This window comes from Crinia signifera, chromosome 7 (genome assembly GCF_055691185.1).
Source record: "Crinia signifera chromosome 7, ASM5569118v1, whole genome shotgun sequence".
Classification (NCBI taxonomy): domain Eukaryota; kingdom Metazoa; phylum Chordata; class Amphibia; order Anura; family Myobatrachidae; genus Crinia; species Crinia signifera.
In genome coordinates, this window is record NC_139223.1 from 48,665,503 (window position 1) to 48,690,406 (window position 24,904).

General features: G+C 45.1%; 1 protein-coding gene across 5 annotated transcripts in view; it reads left to right on the plus strand.

The window, feature by feature from the left end:
• Window positions 1-24,904, plus strand: part of LOC146020137 (ankyrin repeat and fibronectin type-III domain-containing protein 1-like) — a 442,882-nt gene that overhangs the window by 404,050 nt on the left and 13,928 nt on the right. For all 5 annotated transcript variants that reach the window (XM_083153004.1, XM_083153006.1, XM_083153005.1 and 2 more), the window contains 6 exons: window positions 2,752-2,859; window positions 3,659-3,758; window positions 8,509-8,641; window positions 9,619-9,738; window positions 10,420-10,635; window positions 11,668-11,834. In XM_083153004.1, the coding sequence (XP_083009130.1) occupies window positions 2,752-2,859; window positions 3,659-3,758; window positions 8,509-8,641; window positions 9,619-9,738; window positions 10,420-10,635; window positions 11,668-11,834 (844 nt within the window). The remainder of the gene's footprint in view (window positions 1-2,751; window positions 2,860-3,658; window positions 3,759-8,508; window positions 8,642-9,618; window positions 9,739-10,419; window positions 10,636-11,667; window positions 11,835-24,904) is intronic.

Genomic DNA, 24,904 nt, shown 5'->3' on the forward strand with positions numbered 1-24,904 from the left:
GGGGCGGAGCTAAAATGACGGGAATCGCATAATTTTAGCTTGGTGACGTCAGCCTCACCTCTCCCCAAAACTTAGCGGGTAAATTTACTAAGGCGGGAGTTCTACTGAACATGGGATGTTGCTCATAGTAACCAATCAGATTCTTCTTCAAGATCTGCTATCTTCATGAAGGTGCTAAATATTTAAGATGTAGAATCTGATTGGTTGCTATGCGTAACATCCCATCTTCAATAAAACTCCCATCTTAGTAAATTTACCGTTTTGAGTTTATTTCTTAGCATCCTTTTCCTACAAATGGAAGCTTGGTGGGTGGTTAGGTTGACCACATGAAGGTCGACAGTCACTAGATCAACCACTGAAGGTCGACAGGTTGTATATTTTCTGTTATGTGACCACCATCAGTACAAACTTAGACGCTCGCTTTGCTCGTTACAGGTTACCAGGCTCCTATACCCAATACATGTCCATGTGGACAGTAAATCAAGCGTTGGGAAAAATATGAAAACCTACAAAAATGTGTTGACCATTGTCATTTAAACCTTTTGAAACCCAACCCTGTGAAACTGTCAACCTTGAGCACTATCGACCTATCATCTGCCAACTTTCATACCCTTTGACCTAATGCATTCTGACCTTATGGTGTTGACCAATACATTGATCTATTATCCAAATACCACAATACCGCCTAAAACTACAGAAAGCATTAAGAAGTCTAAAGATAGAGCGATATAAAGAGGTTTGGCCATCTTGGCTGCAGTATATTCATATGTCAAAATTGGAAAGAGAGAAAAGTAGACTCTTTTTGTGGGGCACTCTTTGTATAGGAGGTTTAGATTGAGCCTGAGAGTAATAAGTACAAAGTAAAAAAGTAATTACTAAATGTAGCGCTAATTGCTAATAGGTGTCATATTTTAAGAAAACAGCCTTCAGTTTACTGGGATAGGTATGGGAGATATACTCTTCTCTTTGTTAATTACATCCCAAAAAATAGATGGATAGATCCTAAAAATTGATATCACGCTGGGTAACTGTTTGAAAGATATAGTGTAAATTTTAGATTTACATATGGGTATTTCAGAGTGTAGGATACTGCTTGTTTATTTTCATTGTTCTCTTGTGAGATGCACTGCTTTCTACTTAATGCGGTAATTGCATGATGCGCATTTTTTGTATTTTATTTTGACCAGGGTTTGATGGTTGCTGTAATAGGATGGGTATATTTGGAATAGACAGATTGGGATGAGTATATTTGGAATGAACAGATTGGGGTGAATCTTGTTGTTTAATATATTTTGGGAGACGCTAACTTCAATTCTCCTATTGCTGATATGTTAGTCAGCGCTTGAATGGTTACTGGGGGTGATTGTATTTGGGTGAATATGAACTGCTCAATAAGGCTGTGTGGGGAATCCTAGATAACTTGCTAGTCCCATAGGGTAATATGGGGCAGATGTATCATAGCAGCGCTTATCGCGCCGCTATGATACTTCCTGCTTCGCCTCAATAGCGAGGCGAAGCAGGAAGGGACATCGACAAGATGTATTAACATCTTGTCTGCCGAAGCGGGGGAGCGTTAACTCCCCCCTTCGGCGATGTCCCTTTCTGGAGATAGCGCATCAGTTAATACTGATGCGCTATCTCCTGTCCCCCGGCCGGCCGCACTGGGCATGCGCGGGATCTCGCTGTTCACGCGAGATCCCCAGCGCAGCTGACAGCAGGGACAGCGCTGTCCCTGCTGTTTAGATAGGGCTTCGCCAGCCTGAGGCTGGCGAAGCCAAATCCGGCTTCGTGCGGAACGGTCAGCGATGCTGACCGTTCATACATTCGGCCTGCTATCATTTTGATAGCAGCGCCGATATGGACAGGGGCGCATAGCGCCCCTGTCCATTACCGCATCCCGGCCGCTTCATACATGGGGGAGAAGCGGTATCAGTGCACATAACGTGCGCTGATACCCTTATTCCCCATAACGACACATCATACATCTGCCCCTATGCTAGGATCATTGTGGTCGACACCTCAGTCTCACGTATATTCATATGTGCCAGTGCCCTACTTTTGTGTACTTGTAAAACAATGGGGCAGATAAGCCTGTTGAAGAGAGAAAGTGGAGATAAAATTAAAGGTGATAACGCAGCAGTCAATCAGCAGTTAGGAGTTGATTGGCTAGTGCGTAATCACCTTCCACTTTATCTCTTCAACAGGCTTAATATACATTATCTGCCTCATCAGCCTGGTAAAGTGGTGATAAAGCTGTGATAAAGTGGCCAGTTTTTAACGCACCAGCCAATCAACTCCTAACTGTCATTTTTCAAACACAGCTGATTGGCTGGTGCCTTATCATCTTCCGCTTTATCACCACTTTATCATTATACTTAAAAATTTTATGCAAACCAAGTAAATAAATAATTAATTAATTGATCTTTTTATATGAGGATTTTATTTAAAAAAAAAAGGTAGAATTCAGCTTTTTGCTGATCTTTAAAGGTGCAATGATGCCAAAGCTAAAAATACTATTTCTTGATGCTGTCTACCAGAAAAAGTACAAACAATTCCCTTTACTTCAGGGAGGTACAAGCGGCAAACTAATGCTGTTTGTAAAAATTTGATATAATGACACAAATTGTGCATGTGCCGTATGTGTGTTGGAATGTGACAGCCCTAAAACTGCAGAAATATGGGTGAGGAAAGCCGCAATGGGGATGGAGTTAATGGACTGGATGTATACTAAATGTCATTGCTTTTCTCCAGACTGGCGTGAGTATGATGGTCGGGCACCAAGAAGAAGAGGTCAGGCCGAAGCCCTGGATCTTCTGCTTAACCAGGTGAAGACTGGTCACCAGCACTGTGTGTGTCATGGTGAGTCATGTATCAGTAATACAGTGTGCTGCTAGCGTTCAGTGATCACAGGATGAGTGTTATTGCTGCTCTCTACAGTCATCCTGTCCCACTGAATGTTAGACGTCAGCTGATAGGCTGCTCATAACACAATCAGCGGAACAATTTGTAGGCATCAGTGCTTGAACAGCATGGTATTGGGATCCAGGCGCTTGGGATGCTAGCAGTCAGAGGGCCGACAGTGGCATCCCGATGGTCGGGATCCCAAAACCCTTTAGATAAGTATGCTAACTTGCATAGCTACAGCCAAACCCCTTACAGCCAACCGTACCCCCTTAGTGCATAACCTAAACTACCCCCCCTGCTGCCTAAACTTTCCCCTAGTGCAGGCATGTCCAAACTATGGCCCTCCAGCTGTTGTGAAACTACAAGTCCCATAATGCTTTGGCACAGTATTGCTATTAGGAAATGCTAAAACGATGGCAAGGCATGCTGGGATGTGTAGTTTCACAACAGCTGGAGGGCGACAGTTTGGACTGCCATAGTGTCTAAACCTAACCTCCAATCCTCCCTGGCATGTTTACAATCGGAATTCTGACGGTCGCGATTGTCAGCGATGTCGGGTTCCCGATGCCGGTCTACTGACCAGTGTCAGGAGTTTGGCGTTGGTATTCCGGCTGCCGGTATGCTGAGTCCTCCTGAGTGTTCAGTAGTGTGAACAGGTGTGTGCTGGTCTTAGTCCCTGCTGTAGATGTCCACTAAAATTGCATGACTGTTCCGTGAAGCGTAGAGATCGAGTTTGGTTGTTCTCCCATTCCAGAGCCATTCAAGAACCAGCCCCAGAGCAGAAAACATTCAGTTTCCAAGAGCCTGAAACATCTCTTTCATCCAAGCAGCAAGTTTCTGAAAGGCCTCAAGAGGTACAAGGAACTGAGCAGAGGAATGTCAGCCTGGGCCCACTGCCTGTTTGATGGCAGCTGAATCTGGGATGAAAGCTATCACAAGCTGTAACCTCAGTCATGAAAACACTGGGTTGAGTAAAATAGAGATCTCTCCCCAGTACAGATTATAATGATTGCTGCAAACCAATGTATACGTTTAAGTGTCAATAGCTGATGATTCATGCATTCACGCACAATCTTCATTCTTCCAATACATATTCATTTAGCGAGCTACAGCACACCGGACTACTGTATCAAACCTTCTAGAGTGGAGACATGTACAAATAGAGAAATTGCCCATAGCAACCAGCTCCTACTGTAGTTGGCGTTTGTCAAGTACATTCTATTAAATGCTAGCTAGAACTTATTTGGTTGCTATGGACAACTTCTAACTTCTATTACTGTACTCTTTATAAGGCTTGATACATTTCCCTTTAAGGCTTATGGGAAGCTTAAAGACAATGTATAGTTGTCACATTACCCTATTTGTACACAATATAATCATATATATACTGTATATGTCTAGTGTCCCTGTGTCACTGAAACACTGCCATCTGTTGGAAGCAAGTAAAAATACACCTCGCTTTCAAAGTATTTGCTTTGAGCGGGCTTACACTGCCATCTGTTGGCAGCAAATGAATTTACATCTAGCTTTCGAAGCATTTGCTTCGAACGGGCTTACTAACATAATATAATTTAATAATGTTATTTACACAAGAGTCTCGTTGTATTTGCCATATATATATATGTATACAAATATAAACATCACCACATATGTTTAACCGCGTAACTGGCTAATATTTTTAGCTTTTTTTTTATATATATATATATATATTTGAAATATGTTTAAACATATTTAAAATGTCTCCAACTCAATTTTATTTAAGTGTTTTTATTTTTTTACATTTTAAAATAATGATTTCTTTTAACCACCTGTGACCAATATCATAGTTCTCTGATGCATTTCCCCAGTGGCTGCTCCTTTCTGCTGCTGTACTGTAAAGACTTTATCTACAGTACATTTCCCTGGCGGCTGTGATTGGCTGCACAACAGGCCCTGGGGGAGGGTACAAGGAAGCAGAGGAGCCAGGAGGTCCCTCAGAGTGTGGCTGGAAGATTCTTTCCCAGCAGCCGCACAGTGGACATTTCTGACCAGTCACATTAGATGCGACTGTGTCAGGTAGAGCCCAGCCTGTCGTGGTCACATCTGACGCAAACCACACCAGGCAAGTTAGTTACAATTGCAATAAGAAAATCATTTCCTGCAGCAGTCCAAATCTAAATGTGAAGTAAGAAGTAATTAATTGCTTTAATTACACCGGTCAACACAAATTTGGAGTCTGGGTTCTGCATATCTGATTTTTATTTCTTCCACATTACTAATTAACCCTTTGAGTGCTAAGTGAATTTGTCTAAATAGGTGTAAAAATGGGCAAGCAAACATAAAAAAGTTTTATTTGAGTTGATATAACAAATGTGAGCGACGCTGGCATTGTCAGCAGATATTTTGCACATCTCTCACAGAGATGTTGGCACATGTAGGGTTAAAGAAAAAGTTTGCTTTTGTACAGTAGGTATTAGAATGAAATGACGGATTTTAAGAAAATGTCCCTATTTTCATACCTTTTTTGTATGTAAAAATAAAACAAACTTTTGTTATGACTTTTAGTCAAAAAAACTAATTTAAAACAAACAACTACTGAAACAGAACATTTTAAAAAAGTTTTGAAATTAATATTTTTCATATTTCCTCTGTGATTGTATGGAGTTTCACGATAATGATGTTCAACTCAAATCTTGATGAAAACATTCACCTTGGTCTTCCGAATAGGTACCCATGTTATCTTTAAATTGGTCCAAGTGTAACATATGTATTATTGTATGTAATGATCATTGTAAAACGGACAAAAGCAAAAGTTTTGAGTTATTTTTGGGATATAGAGAATCAGAAAATAGTCATTAAAATAAAGACTCAAAAAAATATTTTTTATTTGACCGGTGTTATTAATCAGAAAGAGTTGGATGGGTCAGAAGTGGCTGATAAGTCCTCATCATTGCCTGCTGATGCCTCAACATGGGACAATTCTAGCTAGAATCACCGGAGATATGGTCGCTGAGTCGTAGTGGTCACGCTCTTGCAACCAGCGGCTTCACCCGGCAAAGTGTCTCACTTTCATCAGCGACCATTGCTGGTCGCCGATGAAATTGGGACACTTGGTGATATGCTCGCTGGGCGATAATCATTCAGCGTGCATATCGCCCCATGTGTACGGAGGTTAAGGGATATACAGTAGCTCCTGGCTCATAATTGTGGAAGAGCCAACAACTACATTAAAGATGGGATGTTGCCCATAGCAACCAAACTACTTCATATTTATTTAGCACCTTCCAGAAGATAATAGATAGAATCAGATTGGTTGCTATGGGCAACATCTCATCTTTAATAGAACTCCAATCTTAGTAAATGTACTCCTAATTGTGTTGCAATTCTGCAAACATGCCTCTACTGTCTCTGGCTTGTTTACCCCTTTCTTCCTCACCAGGGGTACGGACGGGGACACAAGTCAGTGATGGTAAATGATACTGTATATATGGAATGGAAATATGCATACAGAGTTTTGGTGAGGATTTCCCGGTACGGAAATTCCTGCACACTCAGCTCTCACTGCTCCCAGTGATGTATGTAATTACATACAGATCAGCAACAATGCATCAGAGCAAATGGCGTTCCGCTCACACGAAGTGACGGCACTGCCCCCTTTTCCCGTATAATATGGTGCACACGCGGCACAGTTACAGGTGAACAGAAGGATCGCTGTGCTGTGTGACCGGCGCTCATGCAGCAGTTGTGTAACATTACCTTTACACACACACTAAGAGGGTTTACAGTGTTGCACAGCGATGTATCAGCGCCATGTGCTGAGCGATCTGTCAGTGTTCTCCCGTGAGAACACTGGCGGTCTGACTAGATTTATCATGCATCGCTATGGCCCTTGGATCAATGTAGGGTCATTTTCTGAGTGATCTAGTCAAATTAAGTCAGATCGCTTAGAAAATTTCACAAAATCGTTGCATGTGTAGGCCCCATAACACATGACACAATGACACACACTCAGATTGCAGTATGTAACATCGCAGGAGTGTATCATTAGAATCCCTCCCAAAGCAAAAAAACATATTTTGATGATGTTATTATTTTAGCTGGGTTCCTTTGCATATTAGCACACACAGCTATACAGCATAGTACACACACAGCTACACAGCATAGTACACACACAGCTATACAGCATAGTACACACAGCTACACAGCATAGTATACACACAGCTACACAGCATAGTATACACACAGCTACACAGCATAGTACACACACAGCTACACAGCATAGTACACACAGCTACACAGCATAGTACACACACCGATACACAGCATAGTACACACACAGCTACACAGCATAGTACACACACAGCTACACAGCATAGTACACAGCATAGTACACATACAGCTACACAGCATAGTACATACACAGCTACACAGCATAGTAAACACACAGCTATACAGCATAGTACACACAGCTACACAGCATAGTATACACACAGCTACACAGCATAGTACACACACAGCTACACAGCATAGTACACACACCGATACACAGCATAGTACACACACAGCTACACAGCATAGTACACACACATCTACACAGCATAGTACACAGCATAGTACACACACAGCTACACAGCATAGTACATACACAGCTACACAGCATAGTACACACAGCTACACAGCATAGTACACACAGCTACACAGCATAGTATACACACAGCTACACAGCATAGTACACACACAGCTACACAGCATAGTACACACACAGCTACACAGCATAGTACACACACCGCTACACAGCATAGTACACACACCGCTACACAGCATAGTACATACACAGCTACACAGCATAGTACACAGACAGCTATACAGCATAGCACACACACACAGCTACACAGCATAGTACACACACAGCTAAACAGCATAGTATACACACAGCTACACAGCATAGTACACACACCACTACACAGCATAGTACACACACTGCTACACAGCATAGTACACACACCGCTACACAGCATAGTACACGCACAGCTACACAGCATAGTACACACACACAGCTACACAGCATAGCACACACACAGCTACACAGCACAGTACACACACACACAGCTACACAGCATAGTACACACAGCTACACAGCATAGTACACACAGCTACACAGCATAGTACACACACCGCTACACAGCATATTACACACACCGCTACACAGCATAGTACACACACAGCTACACAGCATAGTACACACACAGCTACACAGCATAGTACACAGACAGCTGCACAGCATAGTACACAGACAGCTACACAGCATAGTACACAGACAGCTACACAGCATAGTACACACATAGCTATACAGCATAGTACACACACAGCTACACAGCATAGTACACACACCACTACACAGCATAGTGCAAACACCGCTACACAGCATAGTACACACACCGCTACACAGCATAGTACACAGACAGCTACACAGCATAGTACACACACACCACTACACAGCATAGTACACACACCGCTAAGCAGGGCTTCCCAGCTTTAGTTTTCCTATTACAGTCAGAGTATTTGTTCTTTTTGCAGGTTGTCCGTGTTCTTACACAAAACTAAATTGTCCATTGATGTTTTTAGGGGCCTCTATCTTGCCTCAATATTTTATAAGGATGACAACATCCTAGTAACTCACGAGGACCAGATACCGGTGGTAGAGATAGATGATTCCTACTCCTGTCTCCTGATGCAGGATTTCCTGTGGTTCACTAAGGTAAGATCCATAATGCACTATAAGCTGACTGCACCCATAAACAATATGTGTTTCATTATTAGTCTGTTTCTGTATAAACTAAGCCACAGGTTCACACATTCGGACCTCAAGACCCAAACAGTTAATATTTTCTAGGTCACAAGTGAAATAATTAGCTCCACATATGGATTTTTTTAAATGTGTCAGTGAATACACCTAGTCAGATCGCTCAGCAAACAGAGCTTGCTAGATCACCCATACACACGTAGCAATGTGTGTAAGGGCGATCTTGATTAACCTAAGTAGAACACTGGTGATCTGACTAAATGATCTAGTCCTGGGGTAGCCAACCCTAGTCCTCGAGAGCTACCAACAGTGCATGTTTTGCAGGTCTCCTCACAGAATCACAAGTGAGCTAATTAGCTCCATCTGTGGATCTTTTAAAATGTGTCAGTGATTAATGAGTGCATCTGTGCAGCAGCTAGGTTGTCTGGAAAATGTGAACTGTTGGTAGCTACTGTTGGTAGCTCTCGAGGGCTAGTATTGGCTACCACTGATCTAGTCAGACTAAGGTGCTGTGCGGGACTGTGCGTCGCTGTCGCTCGGAGACATACACACGGAGCAATCCATGCCTCATATCTAAGCAATTTAAACAGATCACTTAGAAAACGGGCTAAAATCTCCCCATATGTGTTCATTTTCATTAAAAATTTCCAATTATAGGTTGAGTAACCCTTAGCCGAATATCCGTTATCCAAATTATTCCGAAAACCATACATTCCAGAAAGTGATATATAAGTGAAAATACAAATATTCAACGGGTTGTACAGAGTGGAAGATTGCCGGTGGTGGATGTTGTGAGATTGCCCACAACAGGCTGTAATGTAGTTCTTACACAAGAGTCTCATAATCTAGAACACTGTATGTCATGTGTAACTGTGTAAAATAACTTTTTGGTTTTGGGGGTTCTAATCTCTTGCTGTTATGCCACATGTCAGGTATCATGCATGTGGGACGAAATCCTGTGGCTGCGACAATGTGTTACCGTGTCACAATCCTCCTGTTCTTGTATTCTGCAAACCCGCTTTAAGATGCTGCTAGCTGTGTCCCAAATGCAGGTACTGTATGGCCTGTTTATGCTGGACACGTTCTAATGCAATGTTCTTTTTGTTGTCAATGTAACTATTGTCTAGGGGAGCTGTACCAGTTAGTTAAATACCCCAGCCCCCCTTGCCCATTATAAGTTACCTTTACAATATATATACTACCAAGTAAATATAACTGTACTGCTTTCTGGAGGAAAGGCTGGCGCTATTACCGTGGCTGGGTATATACTGTATAACAAATCCGAGTCTACTGCTTTATCATCCCCGTTGCTAATATGTACTATGCAGCCTTACTGACAATGGCTGAACAAAGGGCCTAATTCAGGTTGGTTTGCGAAAGCAAACTCCTTCTTTAATGGGCAAAATGATGTAACGTGCAGAGATTTGGGTGAGTTGAGTTCAAACTAAGATCTATGTGTAAAAATAAAGCAGCCAGTATTTACCCTGCACAGAAACAAAATAACACCCAAATCTAACTCTCTGCATGTTACATCTGCCCCACCTGCAGTGCAGCATGGTTTTGTCCATTAAAGAAGGAGTTTGCTTTTGCAAACCAACCTGAATCATCCCCAAAGCAAATACATATACTGTAATTGCACTATTCCTTTGGTGGATTATTGTGTACACAAGTGTTGTAGTTACAGTGTATCACGCCGCTCCTTCTCCTCCCTAAATGTTCTTTCCCATTGCCAGGGCCTTCTCGGATTCCAGGACTTGGGACAGGTTTTCTTCGAGCCCATTAAAGACAAGCAAGGGAACATTGTGATTGTGACTCTGAAGGAGGTGAAACTGAGCCAGACGCTAGAGAACGTACGCTGGATGCCGGTCTTCAAACTGCAGACTCACAGGAAGTCTGTCTCATCACCGGACGAGCCCAGCGCCCTGGATGTCCTGCTGATGACACTGCATGTGAGTTGACCTTCTCGGCTTTCAGTAGTTGGAGAAAGGAAGTGAGCGAGGTGTTTTATCTGCAGGAATGTGTAAGCAGTCCTTGTGCTCTGATGTGACCTGTCACTACACATGGCCCACGTACCTCACAATGCACACAGATCCAAGGCTATATGCATGGAGAAGGGAATAATTACCACCTACAGATCAGTGTTTTACAGTGTATCCAGAAGAATGGTTATAACTCGAGCACAGACCTTGAAGTACACTAACTATATACTACTGTATATATAAATATTCATTATTACTAGTTATTTGTGGGAGACTATACAAACTTTACACAGTTAGGGTCGTGATGGGAATCTAACCCACATACAGTTAAACAGCCCTTCTAGTCGCACCATGAAGTGTCCTTTTGTGTGACTTTTTCCTTTTTTTCCTTGCTACATATACAGTATAAGACACACAAGCAGTCTCTGCTGATTAAAATGATATACAATTTTAATTGACAAGGTCTGCTTGTGCGTCTTATATGTATAGCATTGTAAATAAGATGCATTTGCAGCAAAGGAAGCTGCCCGACGCTTGCACAGTTTCACGGGACCTGTCAGCTCACTCACACCACGCATCTCGTCGTGCATGGTGTATTGAGGCTAGATGTATGAGAACACATCTGTAGATAGATAAATAACTATTACACTATCCAGAGGCAGAACTACCATTGGTACAGCCGGTGCAGTGCCCTGTGGCCCACTGCTGCCCCTTTCACCCTCTTCACTGTGTTTCCCTGTCACCCTCTGCCTCACCCATTGGATCATCTGTGATAGATTTGTAAAAGGTGGGAGGACACATCATCAGATCCTCTAAATTACTAAGGGACACATCAGATGTCTGGTGAAATCATGCTGCCGCGGTCAGTGACGATGGGTCGCCCCAGATTTGCACATGTACAGTGCTATCTCTGTGCCCCAAACTTCTCATGTGTAGATTGGACAGCACCTGGCACTGTATGGCTCATGTACACTGATGCGGTCTCTCTGTTGTATATTGCAGGACAAATTAGCGTACCACAGGAGAAGCAGCCAGGCCTTGCCTCCTGGCCTGTATTTGGGATATCTGAAGCTCTGCAGCGCAGTAGACCAGATCCGAGTGCTTGTGCCTGAGCGGTTACCCAACATCCTTTGCCATGTGAAAATCCGAGCCAATGCTAATGTGTCAAGGTGCGTTTTATTCCACAATCGTGTTATATTTAAAAAATATATATTTATGTATATATAGCAAGGGGGCACCTGGGGATCATGTCTGCGCATGTGACATTATTTATATTACTTTTATTATAATTTATATAGATCCACTGAATTTTCTGTACATACAGGGTCTGATTTTAGGGTAAGTTGCATATGACACTGTTACAATTTCTTCAGCTTCCAGTGATCTTAAGCCAGGCATGTCCAAACTATGGCCCTCCAGATGTTTTGAAACTACACATCCCAGCATGCCTTGCCATAGTTTTAGCATTCCCTAATAGTAAAACTGTGGCAAGGCATGATGGGACTTGTAGTTTCACAACAGCGGGAGAGCCATAGTTTGGACATGCATATCTTAAGTGCTTTGCAAACATCTGCATTTAAGTTAACACACCATCCCCAAATGTACGGCTTTGTCATAACTAGTAACTGCACTTACACACACCCCCAGTAAAGGAACTTATACGTGCCCTAAGTAACAGCACTTACATCTACCACTATTAGATTTTTTTTAAATCCATCCAATCAGGTAGGTATTAAATTGTGCTGTAGTTACCCCAGCGTGGGGGTGTGTCACACACATACAGACACTCGTATAAACTTGCACACACTACATGCTGACAGCTGCTGGTGAAGACCTTGCTCCCTGATGCTGGATGCAGAAGACACCACTTAATTAGTCCTCAGGGGCAAATTGAGGGTCATTTTTAATAAAAAAAAAATGCAAGATGCAGTGTTTTCCCTGCTGGGTTTTTTACATTTCCCACTGGCAATTGAATTCTTCCTTCAGTCCAAGGTGCGAACCTCCTATTTTGCCAGCATCACTCATAAATAACTAAAGTTGGCTCATTGGCAAACTTTCTCCCATTGTTCTAGTATTGTCATCTGAACACAAACCCCTCAGTAAGCCAGATGAAGGGGGGTATTCAATATGGGTGACTATTTACGACGGGGGAAATAGCAGCGACTGCCTATTCAATGCTGTCTTTCCCGACAGCATTGAAGAGGCAGATCGACAGAATGGGCCCGACTTTAAAAGCAGTCGGGCCCGTTTTGTCGATTTCTGCCGTCAATTGTCGCGATTGCGGCCAAATATCGACAATCCACAGGCGTTTACGCAGACACTCCCCCTTTTCGCCGATCGCGAAGTGGGACATTGAATAGCGCCTGGCGATCTGCGGTTGAACAAAACGAAAACAGGCCAGGGTCACAGCTGTCAGGCCAGATTGACAGCCGTGACCCGGGATTAAATACCCCCCACTCTCCCATAGTTTAATTTTATTCCAGTATTGGAAAAGTGAACAATGTACCACCTCTTGCTTCTACGTCTGTCTGATTGGAGGATTCTTGGTGCCATAAGATTCAAAATCACTATGTAGTCATCCAATTAGTCTCCCCACTCTAACACTACTCACCATGGGTGGTCAAGATCTCTCCATTCAGAAAGTCGACAGCAAATATTCATGATGTCAACATGGTGAACATGATGACAATGGATTAAAATGGTGACATATGGAATGTCGACCTTGTCATAATGTCCACATTTCCATCTAGGTTGGCAATAGGGTTATCGGTAGGGATAGCGTTACAAGACAATGTTGACATTGCATAAGTGTCAACATACTGAATGTCAAAAAGGTCAATGTCATGTTGACGTTCTCTTGTTGACCTAATAAAAGCTGACATTGTGAATGTTTACATATTATATCATATTATATCACAACCCTAAGTTGCTGTCAGGATTGAAGTCATTGCTGTCGCTCACATTTAGGGCAAGAAGATCATAGTCCTATCTATGGTTCCCATACATCAGCAGCCCTGATTCCCTGACCTGCCAGCAATCCTTTGGGGACTCTGTAACTAGATATTCGTAGGCCCATAGCAAACGTTTTTAAGGGCCCCCTATTTAGCAACTGATGGTGATGAATGTATGTAAAACATATTACTTAAACAGTAAAGACGGGCCCCCTTCAGCTCTGGGCCCCATAGCAGTTGTACCCCTTGCACCTATGGTAGTTACGCCCTTGTCTGCTTGGTATATTTACTAAGATGAGATTTATATTGAAGATGGCTTGTTTCCCATAGCAACCAATCAGATTCTACTTCTTATTTAATTAGCATCTTCTAGAATCAGATTGGTTGCTATGGGCAACATGCCATCTAACAATAGAACTCCCATCTTAGTAAATTTACTCCTGCCAATCCCGACTGTTTCCCGGTTGGATTTTATAACATGTTTAATATTCTTGATTCCCTGACCCGGTCACTGGGTGATTGGGGACATTGACCCAATACATTTGTGATGTGTGGGGGCCATTAATCTGCCCTTGGCCTTAGCACACAGACTGGCCAGTAAGATGCATCTGCCCAGTGGTTAGACATAGCCTTTACCATACCCTCCAACATGACCCATTCCATTAGGTACAAAATGCTCTGTTCCTGGACTTTCCTGCCAGTGGCAGTTACAGATGTGAGCCTGCAGCACAGTCCAATATTCAAAAAGGGGAGCCACACCAGCTGCCATCCCAAACATCACTGAGAGTTGATGTGACCCCCCCCCCCCTCTATGAATATTGGACTGTGCTGCAGGCTCACATCTGTAACTGTCACTGGCAGGGAAGTCCAGGAACAGAGCATTTTGTACCTAATGGGATGGGTCATGTTGGAGGGTATGCCTTTACCTGTGATTACCTATTGAATACCAATTATGCTCTTATATCAATTTAGGTGTGGAACCATACATTTTATAACTCCTCTCCGGGAGAAGCCCGGAGAGGAGTGAAAGTGGGGCGGGACGAGGCTACGTGTCGGGGGTGGGGCGATGCTGATGTCACCAAGCCCCGCCCCCACGACAGCCCGCTGCATTAATTCGTGGATCCACAGATTGGGGGAGGGGCTAAAATTATGTAATTTGCTGCATTTTTGCAACGCCCCCCCCCCCCCCCCCCCGCGGACCCGCAAAATTCGAGATTTTATACAGCTGGAGAGCGGGGTCTGCAGCGGTGATGCAAGAGACTTGCCGACCTTCCCGGGAGAGGGGTACCTGATTTGCGGGACATTCCGGCCATTCCGGGAGGGTAGGAACACAAGTAGCACACCTAGTCTAAGGTGCGTGCCCTGAGCTATACACCCATATTATAACCCACCTCTGTCTATACAACCTCTGTTACTGAATGTACTAGGCTCTGGTTGGCCAGAATTGCAAAAAGAGCTGCAATCTTTTAATCATTTTTTATTATACTGCAATAAAAATGTTAAAGTATGTTATATATTTTTTTTTAACACGGACGTGAGTAAGATACAGAATCTCAGCACAAATATCTGTGGTTTAGGAATATTCGACTCGTTGATTTACGCAGAGCCCCCGCAGTAGTGCCAACAATAAGAGATGTGTCCTAACATTCCAATACATTTCAAAATATTCAGTTTGATATTATTGGAGCTATAACCCCGCTTCCTGCATGCGATATACATAGGTAAATATTTATTTGAAGAGTCATTGTAAACGTTTATTGAGCGAGCGGTGGTCCGCAGCACATTACGGTTACTCAGAGGAAGGTCTTGTCTGAAATCGATAAAATACTTTGCCTCTTCTTGGCGTTACAGCAGAAGCCTTGTGAGGTTTCACTAATGTTGCTTCATATTTCTTCCCTCATGTAAACATATTAAGTGGCCGTCAATTATTCTGTTCTCCCAATTGTGGTTTCCCAGGCCGAGGAATGCCAAACCCCCAGTTTCCATCTTCCCCGACTCTGGGGAGAAAGGTTTATTTCATCAATAAATGAAAGTGTAAATGATATATAACTATACAGAGAATACAGTTTCGGGGTAGCTCCGTATTTATGTAGCCACACAGCAGCGGTAGCCAATTTCTTCATGAGACTGCGCTCCTTGTTGCAGAGACACTACCCCAGCACCCACAACCTATTGAGTTAGTCAGTACACAAAAAGAAGTAATGATTCATTTAAAGATATTCAATCCCAGTCTGCACCATGGACCTTATTCTGGTTCATTCGCAGCAGCCGTGATTTTGCACGGAGACCTATGTTTTACGCATGCACAGCAGCATTTCTGCGCATGTGTATATGCTGGTTGCGTACGTACTCGGTGAAAAGTATGTTCGCCGGTTGCACGCACCCAGCCTTGTGAGCGAGGGGTGTAGGGTGCCGGTCTGGGCCATTAGCCTATGTGAATGCCCAGTGTTTCATGATAATATGTCCATGACACATGTGCGGGGGGTGGACAGCTGACATAACTGGATGTCAGCTGCCTGTCCAATTCCCTGCAATTCTACATGCATATGTAAGGGTGGTCCTTACATAGGCGTGCGCCTTCACCATCAATCGATGATCAGCGACCATCGAAAGATGGGGGAGGTTCCTACTAGCATGCAAATGGATGTTCGTGTAAAACATAAATTCGCAAAGCCTTGCAAAAGAATCCCACCTGTGAATGGGTGACGCCGGCTAACCATTCCCAAGGTGGGGTTAGGGTGACTCACAAGGATGCAAATTTGCATCCTTAATATTTGAGCTTAACGATGGCTGGCTTCACTGATAGTGACAGCTATTCGGATCTCATATTGAGAGTCTACAGCAACAGATTCCTAATGCAAATGTCACACCTGGAATCAACTCCAGACCTTGTACCTGCTTAATGAATGATGAAATAACGAGGGAATAGCCCGCACCTGTTCATGAAATAGCCTTTGAGTCGATTGTCCTATTACTTTTGGTCCCTTAAAAAGTGGGAGGCACATAGAGAAACCGGTGTAATTCCTACACCGGTCACCTGATTTGGATGTAAAGCTGAAAGTCTGCAGATAAAGCAAATCTTCTTAGGTTCATTTAAAATCCGTTGTGGTGGTGTAGGGAGGCCAATATATGAGAATTGTGTCGATGTCCCAATATTTATGGACCTGACTGTATGTCAATGTAGGGGTTGTAGTTGGCATCCTGGCACTTAGGATTCCGGCGGACTGAAGACTGTCACCGGAAACTGTGAAACATGTTAGAATACCGACAACGAAATCCCGACAGTCGACTTCCCGAACAAAGAGTATATGGGTACGTGCGGGGGGATTAGGCTATTGGGAGGGACAGTTAGGAAGCAGGATGGGGGTTAGGCTGTGGAAAGAAAGGGTTAGGTTTAGGTTGCGGAAAAGCAGGGATAATGTTAGGGGACAAGGTTAGCATACTTACCTAAATCTGTTGGGATTGCAGCTGTCAGGATGTGGGGGTCAATCTTTTGACCATCAGCATTGTCAGTGCCAGAGGCGTAAGTTCATCTCAGTTGCCCAGAGGCAAATTGAAATTTGGTGCACCTGTCCCGGTGTCACAATGGCCGGTGAGTCAGGGTCAGACTTACAAGATTCAGCCATGAAACAGCATTCACCGATGGGTCCCAATCGGCAGCAGAGGAGGGAGCACGGTTGCTTTCTGCAGCACAAGTGGAGTGATTGCAGGCAGGAGCTGTCCTGTGCCCTATTGCAGATGTTAGCAGGGCTCCTGGAACTGATTAACTCTGTAGCAGCATTGAGGGTGCCATAAAGCTCCATTGGAAGAGCTACAATCCCACTTGGATCCCAAAGCAGCAGAGGGTAAATGGTTGCTTGCTGCAGCACAGGCTGAGCGGTAGCAGGCAGGAGCTGTCCTGTGCCCTATTGCATGTGTTAGCAGGGATCCTGGGCAGTGGTGGCTCCTACCTTATGGTGGGAGGGGGGCAGCAGCTGCTGCGATGTCGGCTCCCCCTGGTCCCCACTGCATTGTTCCCAGTGCTTGTAAAAACCGCCACTGGAGATTGTGATTGTGGCACCTAGAAGCGTGGCTGTGTACTGCTACATCTCAGAGGAATCTTTAAAAATAAAATATCCAAATGTAGATGAGCCCTAAAGCAGTTAGTAAGAGATACTATACTTGCTAAAGTGCTGGGAAATTGTGCTGATGACTCAATGTAACTGTATCTAGCTCTCATTCATTTTTTCCCCAACAATTGTACAGTGTAATGTGGGCTAGGTGACATGAGGGAGATTGCTAGACTAATGAGGGAGAGAGGGAGATTGCTGCTACTTATTTATTTATTTATTTATTAACAGTTTCTTATATAGCGCATACAAATTCCGCAGCGCTGTACTTCAGGGAGTCTCCTGCAGAATGCATGAGGGAAGGCAACTATGGGTGGGGGTGGGGGGTGCAAGTACACAAGGGGCCCCTATTGCTTAAAATAAAGTATTGATCACCACCGTGACTCCACTGAATTCATCAGAAAAAGAGAAAGATACTGTAAGTGATGCAAGAAGTTAGTGGAGGAGTACATATGTGAGGGGCACACTGACAAAAATGGGTTATTGTGCAAATGCCGAAGCAAATGTGTGGGGCAGATATAATAAGAGCATTACATGGAGATACTTACAGATACAGGGACATATAAAGGGGGACAATAGCAGGGAGACAGATGGACAGAGAGAGCTCTACATGTAAAATGACAAATGCACAAAGAGGGGAAATCGATAGGTGGTGACAATTTATTTATTAACAGTTTCTTATATAGCGCACACATATTCTGCAGTGCTTTACATAGTATAGTTGAACATTCACATCAATCTCTGCCTGCCCCAGTGGAGCTTACAATCTATATTCCCTACCACATGTACACACACACAGACATTCTAGAGTTAAATTCGTTGGGAGCCAATTAGCCTACCAGTATATTTTTGGATTGTGGGAGGAAACTGGAGTACCCAGAGTAAACCCACACAACAACAGGGAGAATATACAAACTCTGCACAGTTAGGGCCATGGTGGGTATCGAACCCATGACCTCAGTGCTGTGAATCAGTAATGCTAACCACTACACCGACTGTGATGCCATATGATGACAATGATACAGAGGAAGAGTAGAAGACATATATAGAAGAAAATAGGGTGAAGCAGACATGGCAATTGCGGAAAGGCTTCTCCAGACAAGGCAAATGCTAAAGCTGGGACATATAGTGATAGGCAGACAGGCTAGTGCAGTAGTATAGGCTATCACTATAGAGGATAGGATTTCTTAGAAGAAGGTAAGAGAGGCTGGCACAAACAGTAGTTGGTAAGAAAGGCTAGCGGAGACATGATGGGTAGAAACACTGATACAGAAGAAGGCAAGGGAGGCTGGTGCAGACAGGTAATGGCAGAAAGCTGTTCCAGACAGGATGGGGATAAAGGTTAGTTCATAGGAAGGGAACATAGGCTGGTGCAAACAGCGGATGTAAACAGAGAGGCTGGCACAGCAGAAGGGAAAAGTAACTGGCAAAGGCAGAGGGTGGGCAGAAATGGTGGTGCAGAGGATGGGAAAGGGGATGGTGCAGACAGAAGTTGGGCAGAAAGGCTGGCATACACAGAGTATGGGTAGAAATCTTGGTGCAGCGGATAGGAAGAGAAATGGCCAAAGAACTAGGGAAGTGATGTTGGTACAAAGAGGATGGACAGACCGGGTGGACATTTATGAAGATTGGCTGCCGCTGGCATAGAGAGAGGAAAAATAAGTAAGCTGGCAGGTGAAAAAAGGGCAGAGAGGCTGGGGGAGGTGATAGAGGATCAAGGACAATCCTTTCTACAGGGCTCACTAAGGGCAATGGGAGCTGCAGCTGTGCTGACCAAATGTGTGCATAAACTTTACCAGTGGAGATGGCAAGGCATACTTGCCTACTTTTGAAAACTAGTTTCAGGGAGATTACAGTTGGTATTAAAATTTTGCACGGCTCCCTGTTGAGGGGGTGTGTCATGCTCCACCCAAAGGGCGTCTCTAATTCCCTATATGAAGATATTGTGAATAGAGATTGTCAGTGGTGGCTCCTACCTTATGGTAGGGGGGGGGGGGGGGGGGGGCTGCCGCTGGCTGCAATGCCGGCTCCCCCCTGCCACCGCAGCTCTTCCTGGTCCCCGCTGCATTGTTCCCAGTGCTTGTACAATGATGACAGGCACCGGGACTGGCGCATGCCCAGTACCAACCTCTGTACTGCACATGTAGCCAGCTTCTATGGACTGCTTCGGCAACAGCCCTAGAAGTGAAATCACAGTCCCGGAGCCTGTACAATATAGGGCCCAGCACATGGACAGTACTGCCGTAGGGACTGTGCATGTGCAGACCCTGGATTTTATGGGCTGCATCCCAGAGGGAGGGAACACCACCCAATGGGACTGCCTTGGGTGACTGGCAGGTCGGACTTCCAATAGGAAGTCAGTGCCAGTCACAGTGAAGTCTCACAGACTGCATTTGGCTTCACTACAGTGGCGGATTTTACCTGGGGGGCTGCAGCCCTACAGCCCATACCTAATAACCGCCACTGATCCTGGGACAGAACTGATTAACTCTGCAGCAGCAGCAGAGGGAGCACGGTTGCTTGCTGCAGCACAGGCAGAGCGGTACCAGGCATGAGCTGTCCTGTCCCATATTGCAGGTGTTAGCAGGGCTCCTTGTACAGAACTGATTAACTCAGCAGCAGCAGCAGAGGGAGCACGGTTGCTTGCTGCAGCACAGGCAGAGCGGTACCAGGCAGGAGCTGCTCTGTCCCCTATTGCAGGTGTTAGCAGGGCTCTTGGGACAGAACTGATTAACTCTGCAGCAGCATTGAGCATGGGGGTGCCATAAAGCTCCATTGGAAGAGCTACGGTCCCACTGTGAACCCGTAGGCAGGAGTCTTCATTGCCACTGGGATTTGCGCCCCTGGTCAGCACTGGGATCCCATACCCAACCCAAATGTAGCAGTTTTGTTTTCCTCTACCCCTATTCCTCCTGTCCCTTTTGCTCATCTCCTCCTATTCCATCCATCTCTCTCACATCTCCTTCTATTGTTTTGTCCCTATTCCTGCTTATGTGTTTTCAATCCAACAAATTCAAATTTCTTATGCAAATATAAAAGTGAACTGGTGAAAGACCGCTGTAACCTGCACGTCTGCACGCTGGGCCCTCGCACTGACAAACTCTCCCTGCACAAATTTTCTTAAGTCATCATGTACTTAAAAGTTTGAAGGCTAATGTGCTCCTAGCCAGCGGCCACCTTGTCTAATTAAAGCGACCAGCTAATGAAGTTGTTTCAAAACATAGAAGTAAAATAAATGTGGATTTGGGGCTTGGACAGACTTACTGCCACTTCAAACGCTGTCAGGATCCTTCCAAGTTCATGTGCGTCCCTATTCGGATCTATATTTGACAGTAATGTAGCGAGAGGTCTCAGTGACACAGAGTTATGAAAGCAGTGCATTGCTGTCTATCAATATTTACTTAGCGCTGCTGCGGCTCTGAATCCTGGCGTCTCCTGTACCAGTCTTAATTGTTGGCTGACGCATCCACAGTAGGTGGCACTGAGAGCCAAATATAGGGACCCTTCTTAGTGATTTACAAACAAAATGACTCCTTAATCCACATAGGGTTAAAATACCAGGCTACTTCCTATAATGAGCCCCATTCTGAGTGTTTAATAATCCAGATTGACTCACCAGCCTGTTTCTATTTAAAGCCCCCATACAATCAGGGCAGCTTAGCCGGGTCCTGGAGAGCTCAGGTTCTTGCTAGAGATGGCTTTCTAAAGACTGGTATACATTTCATCACTGCATTCAGCTGTCTTCTGCGTTCAGCTCCAGCAGTGCCGGTATAGATTGTGGTGCGCGCACAGGCTGCTGAAATCCAGCCAGTGATCCGCACCCGGGGGGTGGCAGCTAAAGGGACAGTTGCTTCACGGCTCTGTAACTTTCACATAAAAGATATGTGGGATTGTTAGGTCAGATTGCTGGGCCTTGTCCACATTTGGTTATCTGTCAGTAGTGCTCCATTTACACGAAAGGTGCTTTAGAAATAGTGTATATTTGTACATCTAGTGAGGCCTCCACATTTTGCCTAGTTTATCACCATATATGTGTCCTTTCCCTACAGTAAGTGTAATAGATACATCTGCGGATAGGTGTGTATGCATGGAACACATCTGCATGAACACCCACTTACTGGTAGGTCTTTGATAACATCATTCTCATTTGTGGTTGTTAATGCAGATTATAACTCTGCATGCTTGTGTACATATGTAAGCTATAAACAGTGCAAATAGGTGCAACATAAGCTATGCCAGGGCTGTAACTAAGGGTGCGCAAGTAGGGTTGCCATCTCATGCATCATCGATTCCTGGAGAAACTGGGGCAAGTGGGCGGAGCCTAATTCTGTGAGCGGGTGGGGCTAACCTGCAATCATACAATTTTTGGTACTCTTTACCTAGAAGGGCGCCCATCGTGGCCATCTCGGGCATTGAATGCACTAAAAAATCGGGTGCGATGCGACCGACGCGATGCCCGCGATTTCCCATAGGGAACAATGTTAAATGTCTCAATTGACCCGATTTTCCTGTTCAATGCCTCAATTGACCCGATTTTTCCATAGGAAAAAATGTTAAATGGGCCACAGAGGCCAAATATGCACCCTGAAGTGTGAAATGGCCACCCCAATTGTTAACGCCACCCCACGATCAACGTCAACCCGAAGCGTGGCGAGCGCAGCGGTACGCGTCCTACGACCTTTTCATACCCCCACTATCCACGTCGGCGTGGAGTTGAGAATAGAAAGTGTGGCGAGCGCAGCGAGCCACCGAGCCCGAAGCGTGGCGAGCAGACGCGGATACCTTCACAGGTATCCGCGTCCCCTCGCGGGCTTCACAGCTGTCCGCGTCCCCTCGCGGGGCTCGCTGCGCTCGCCACGCTTCGGGCTCCGTGGCTCGCTGCGCTCGCCACACTTTCTATTCTTAACTCCACGCCGACGTGGATAGTGGGGATATGAAAAGGTCGTAGGACGCGTACTGCCGCCCCTCGCGGGCTCGCTGCGCTCGCCACGCTTCGGGTTCACATTGATCGTGGGGTGGCGTTAACAATTGTGGGGGCCATTTCACACTTCAGGGTGCCTATTTGGCCTCTGTGGGCCATTTAACATTGTTTCCTATGGAAAAATCGGGTCAATTGAGGCATTGAACAGGAAAATCGGGTCAATTGAGACATTTAACATTGTTCCCTATGGGAAATCGCGGGCATCGCACCGGTCGCATCGCACCCGATTTTTTAGTGCATTCAATGCCCGCGATTTTTTACTAACGATGCCCACGATCAAAATCGTGGGCGCCGTTCTAAGTAAAGAGTACCCAATTTTTTTTTATTTTAAAACATTTGCTCAATCAGTGGTGAGGTGAGGGCTGGGACACCCCCCCCCCCCCCTGCTTCCCCTGTATACTAATAATAACAGGACACCACTGGCTGCTCCCCTGTATAATAATAACAGGACACCACTGGCTGCTCCTAGGGTTGCAAGAGTAGCAGCCACGGAATCAGGAGGAGTGATACTAGTTTAATATTGCATTTATGGAGCCCACATACTGTATACCTCAGACTAAAACCAAAAGGTGAAGTACAGTACCAGCGGTGTGACAAGAGACTAGGCTGTGACTCACCGCACTCAGCAGAGCACAGGCACAGCAGGCCACCGGACCCCATTCAGTCACGAGTCCTCACAGTCTGACCATCAGCGCAACCTGCCATAGACAAAGACTTGCGAGATGATGAAATCATCATCTCGCGAGTTTGTCTCGCTCCGCAGCGGCAGTGAATCCTCAATGTATGCGCGCTGCCTGGCTGCTACAGGCTCTCAATACGCAGCCCAATACCTCCGCTCACATTCCCCTTCTCGCTGGAGGGTAGCCACCAAATACGGGAGAAACCCGTAAATCCGGGAGAGGTGGCAACCCTATGCGCAAGTGATGCTGCCATGTAGGAACTAGAGTCTGGCAACTTTGCTTCCCCATGGCACCTGCATTTGGCTTGCACGGTAACTGGAACCATAGGTGCCAATTTCTTGTATGTGCGTCTGAGCCTGAGCATTCACAGAAATTAATGAGCACCCAGGGCAGGAGCTCACCCGCCAGGTCCTTGTTGCCCACCAGTGCCACTGAGACTGACTTTAAGAGCTGCCAACAGCCAGGGGCTCCAGGTCCCGCGATTTGTCCCTCCCGCTCCTAGTAGTCCACTTGGTGGGCGGAGTTAATGCAAATGACGCTGCTGGTCCAGCAGTGTCATCCAGAGTAATTCCACCCACCGAGAAGAGTACTAGGTAGGGATGGCCATTGACCATCGATGTTTAGAAATCATCAATGGTTTATGGCCGATGTAGAATAGTTTTGCCATCGATTGGGGAGAACCAGATGGTTTCCCACCATCGATGTCAAGCTTAAACAAATTGTTTCCTTTTGCTTTTTTCCCCATAATTTGATTGGTACGCAAGACAATCAAAGAAGAAGGATGACCATCGATATGTAAATTGATGGTCATCCATTGCATAGTAATGCACTATCGATGGCCAGTTGCACTTTTGCCATCGATGACAACCATCGATGGCAAAGGCAACGATGGCTATCCCTAGTACTAGGGAATAGTAGGCTGCACTGACAGTAAGGGGACGCCTCAGAAGTGCAGGAGGGCCGCCATTGTAGAGAGAGCAGCGCAGTGCCTGGGCGGCCTGTGACGTACTGCCAGTGAGTGAGAGCCCCTCAATGTTTATAAGACTTAAAATATTGCAAACGCTGGGAGTTTCTGGTTATGTTTTTCGATCAGATTTTATAGAATGTTCCCTGAGATTGCATCTATACTTTCCCCTGTTCCCTTGTGAGTCAATCCGACCCTGAGCTGATGTACACCCAATTGCAGGGCCACACCCCCTCCCCAAAAGGACATGCCCCTTTTCACAAAGCCACACCCCTTTCCAACAGGCTTAACCACCCACCAGCAAAGACATAACTCGCCACCTACTGTATGCATGGAACCATACAAAACCTATTTAGGATGCTCAGTGAGCCTCTTTCTGGTCCCAGTGGCCTCCAACCAATACACCTCAGAGGAAAGCGGTCACTACTAGTATGTATAACTGCATCACCCTGCCTTGCCTAGTTATCATGTGCCCATCTTATGGGGGAACTCTGAGTTCCTCATAATCAGGGTGCTGGGATAAAGTGTGACACTTCCCGGAGAGACGCGTCCAG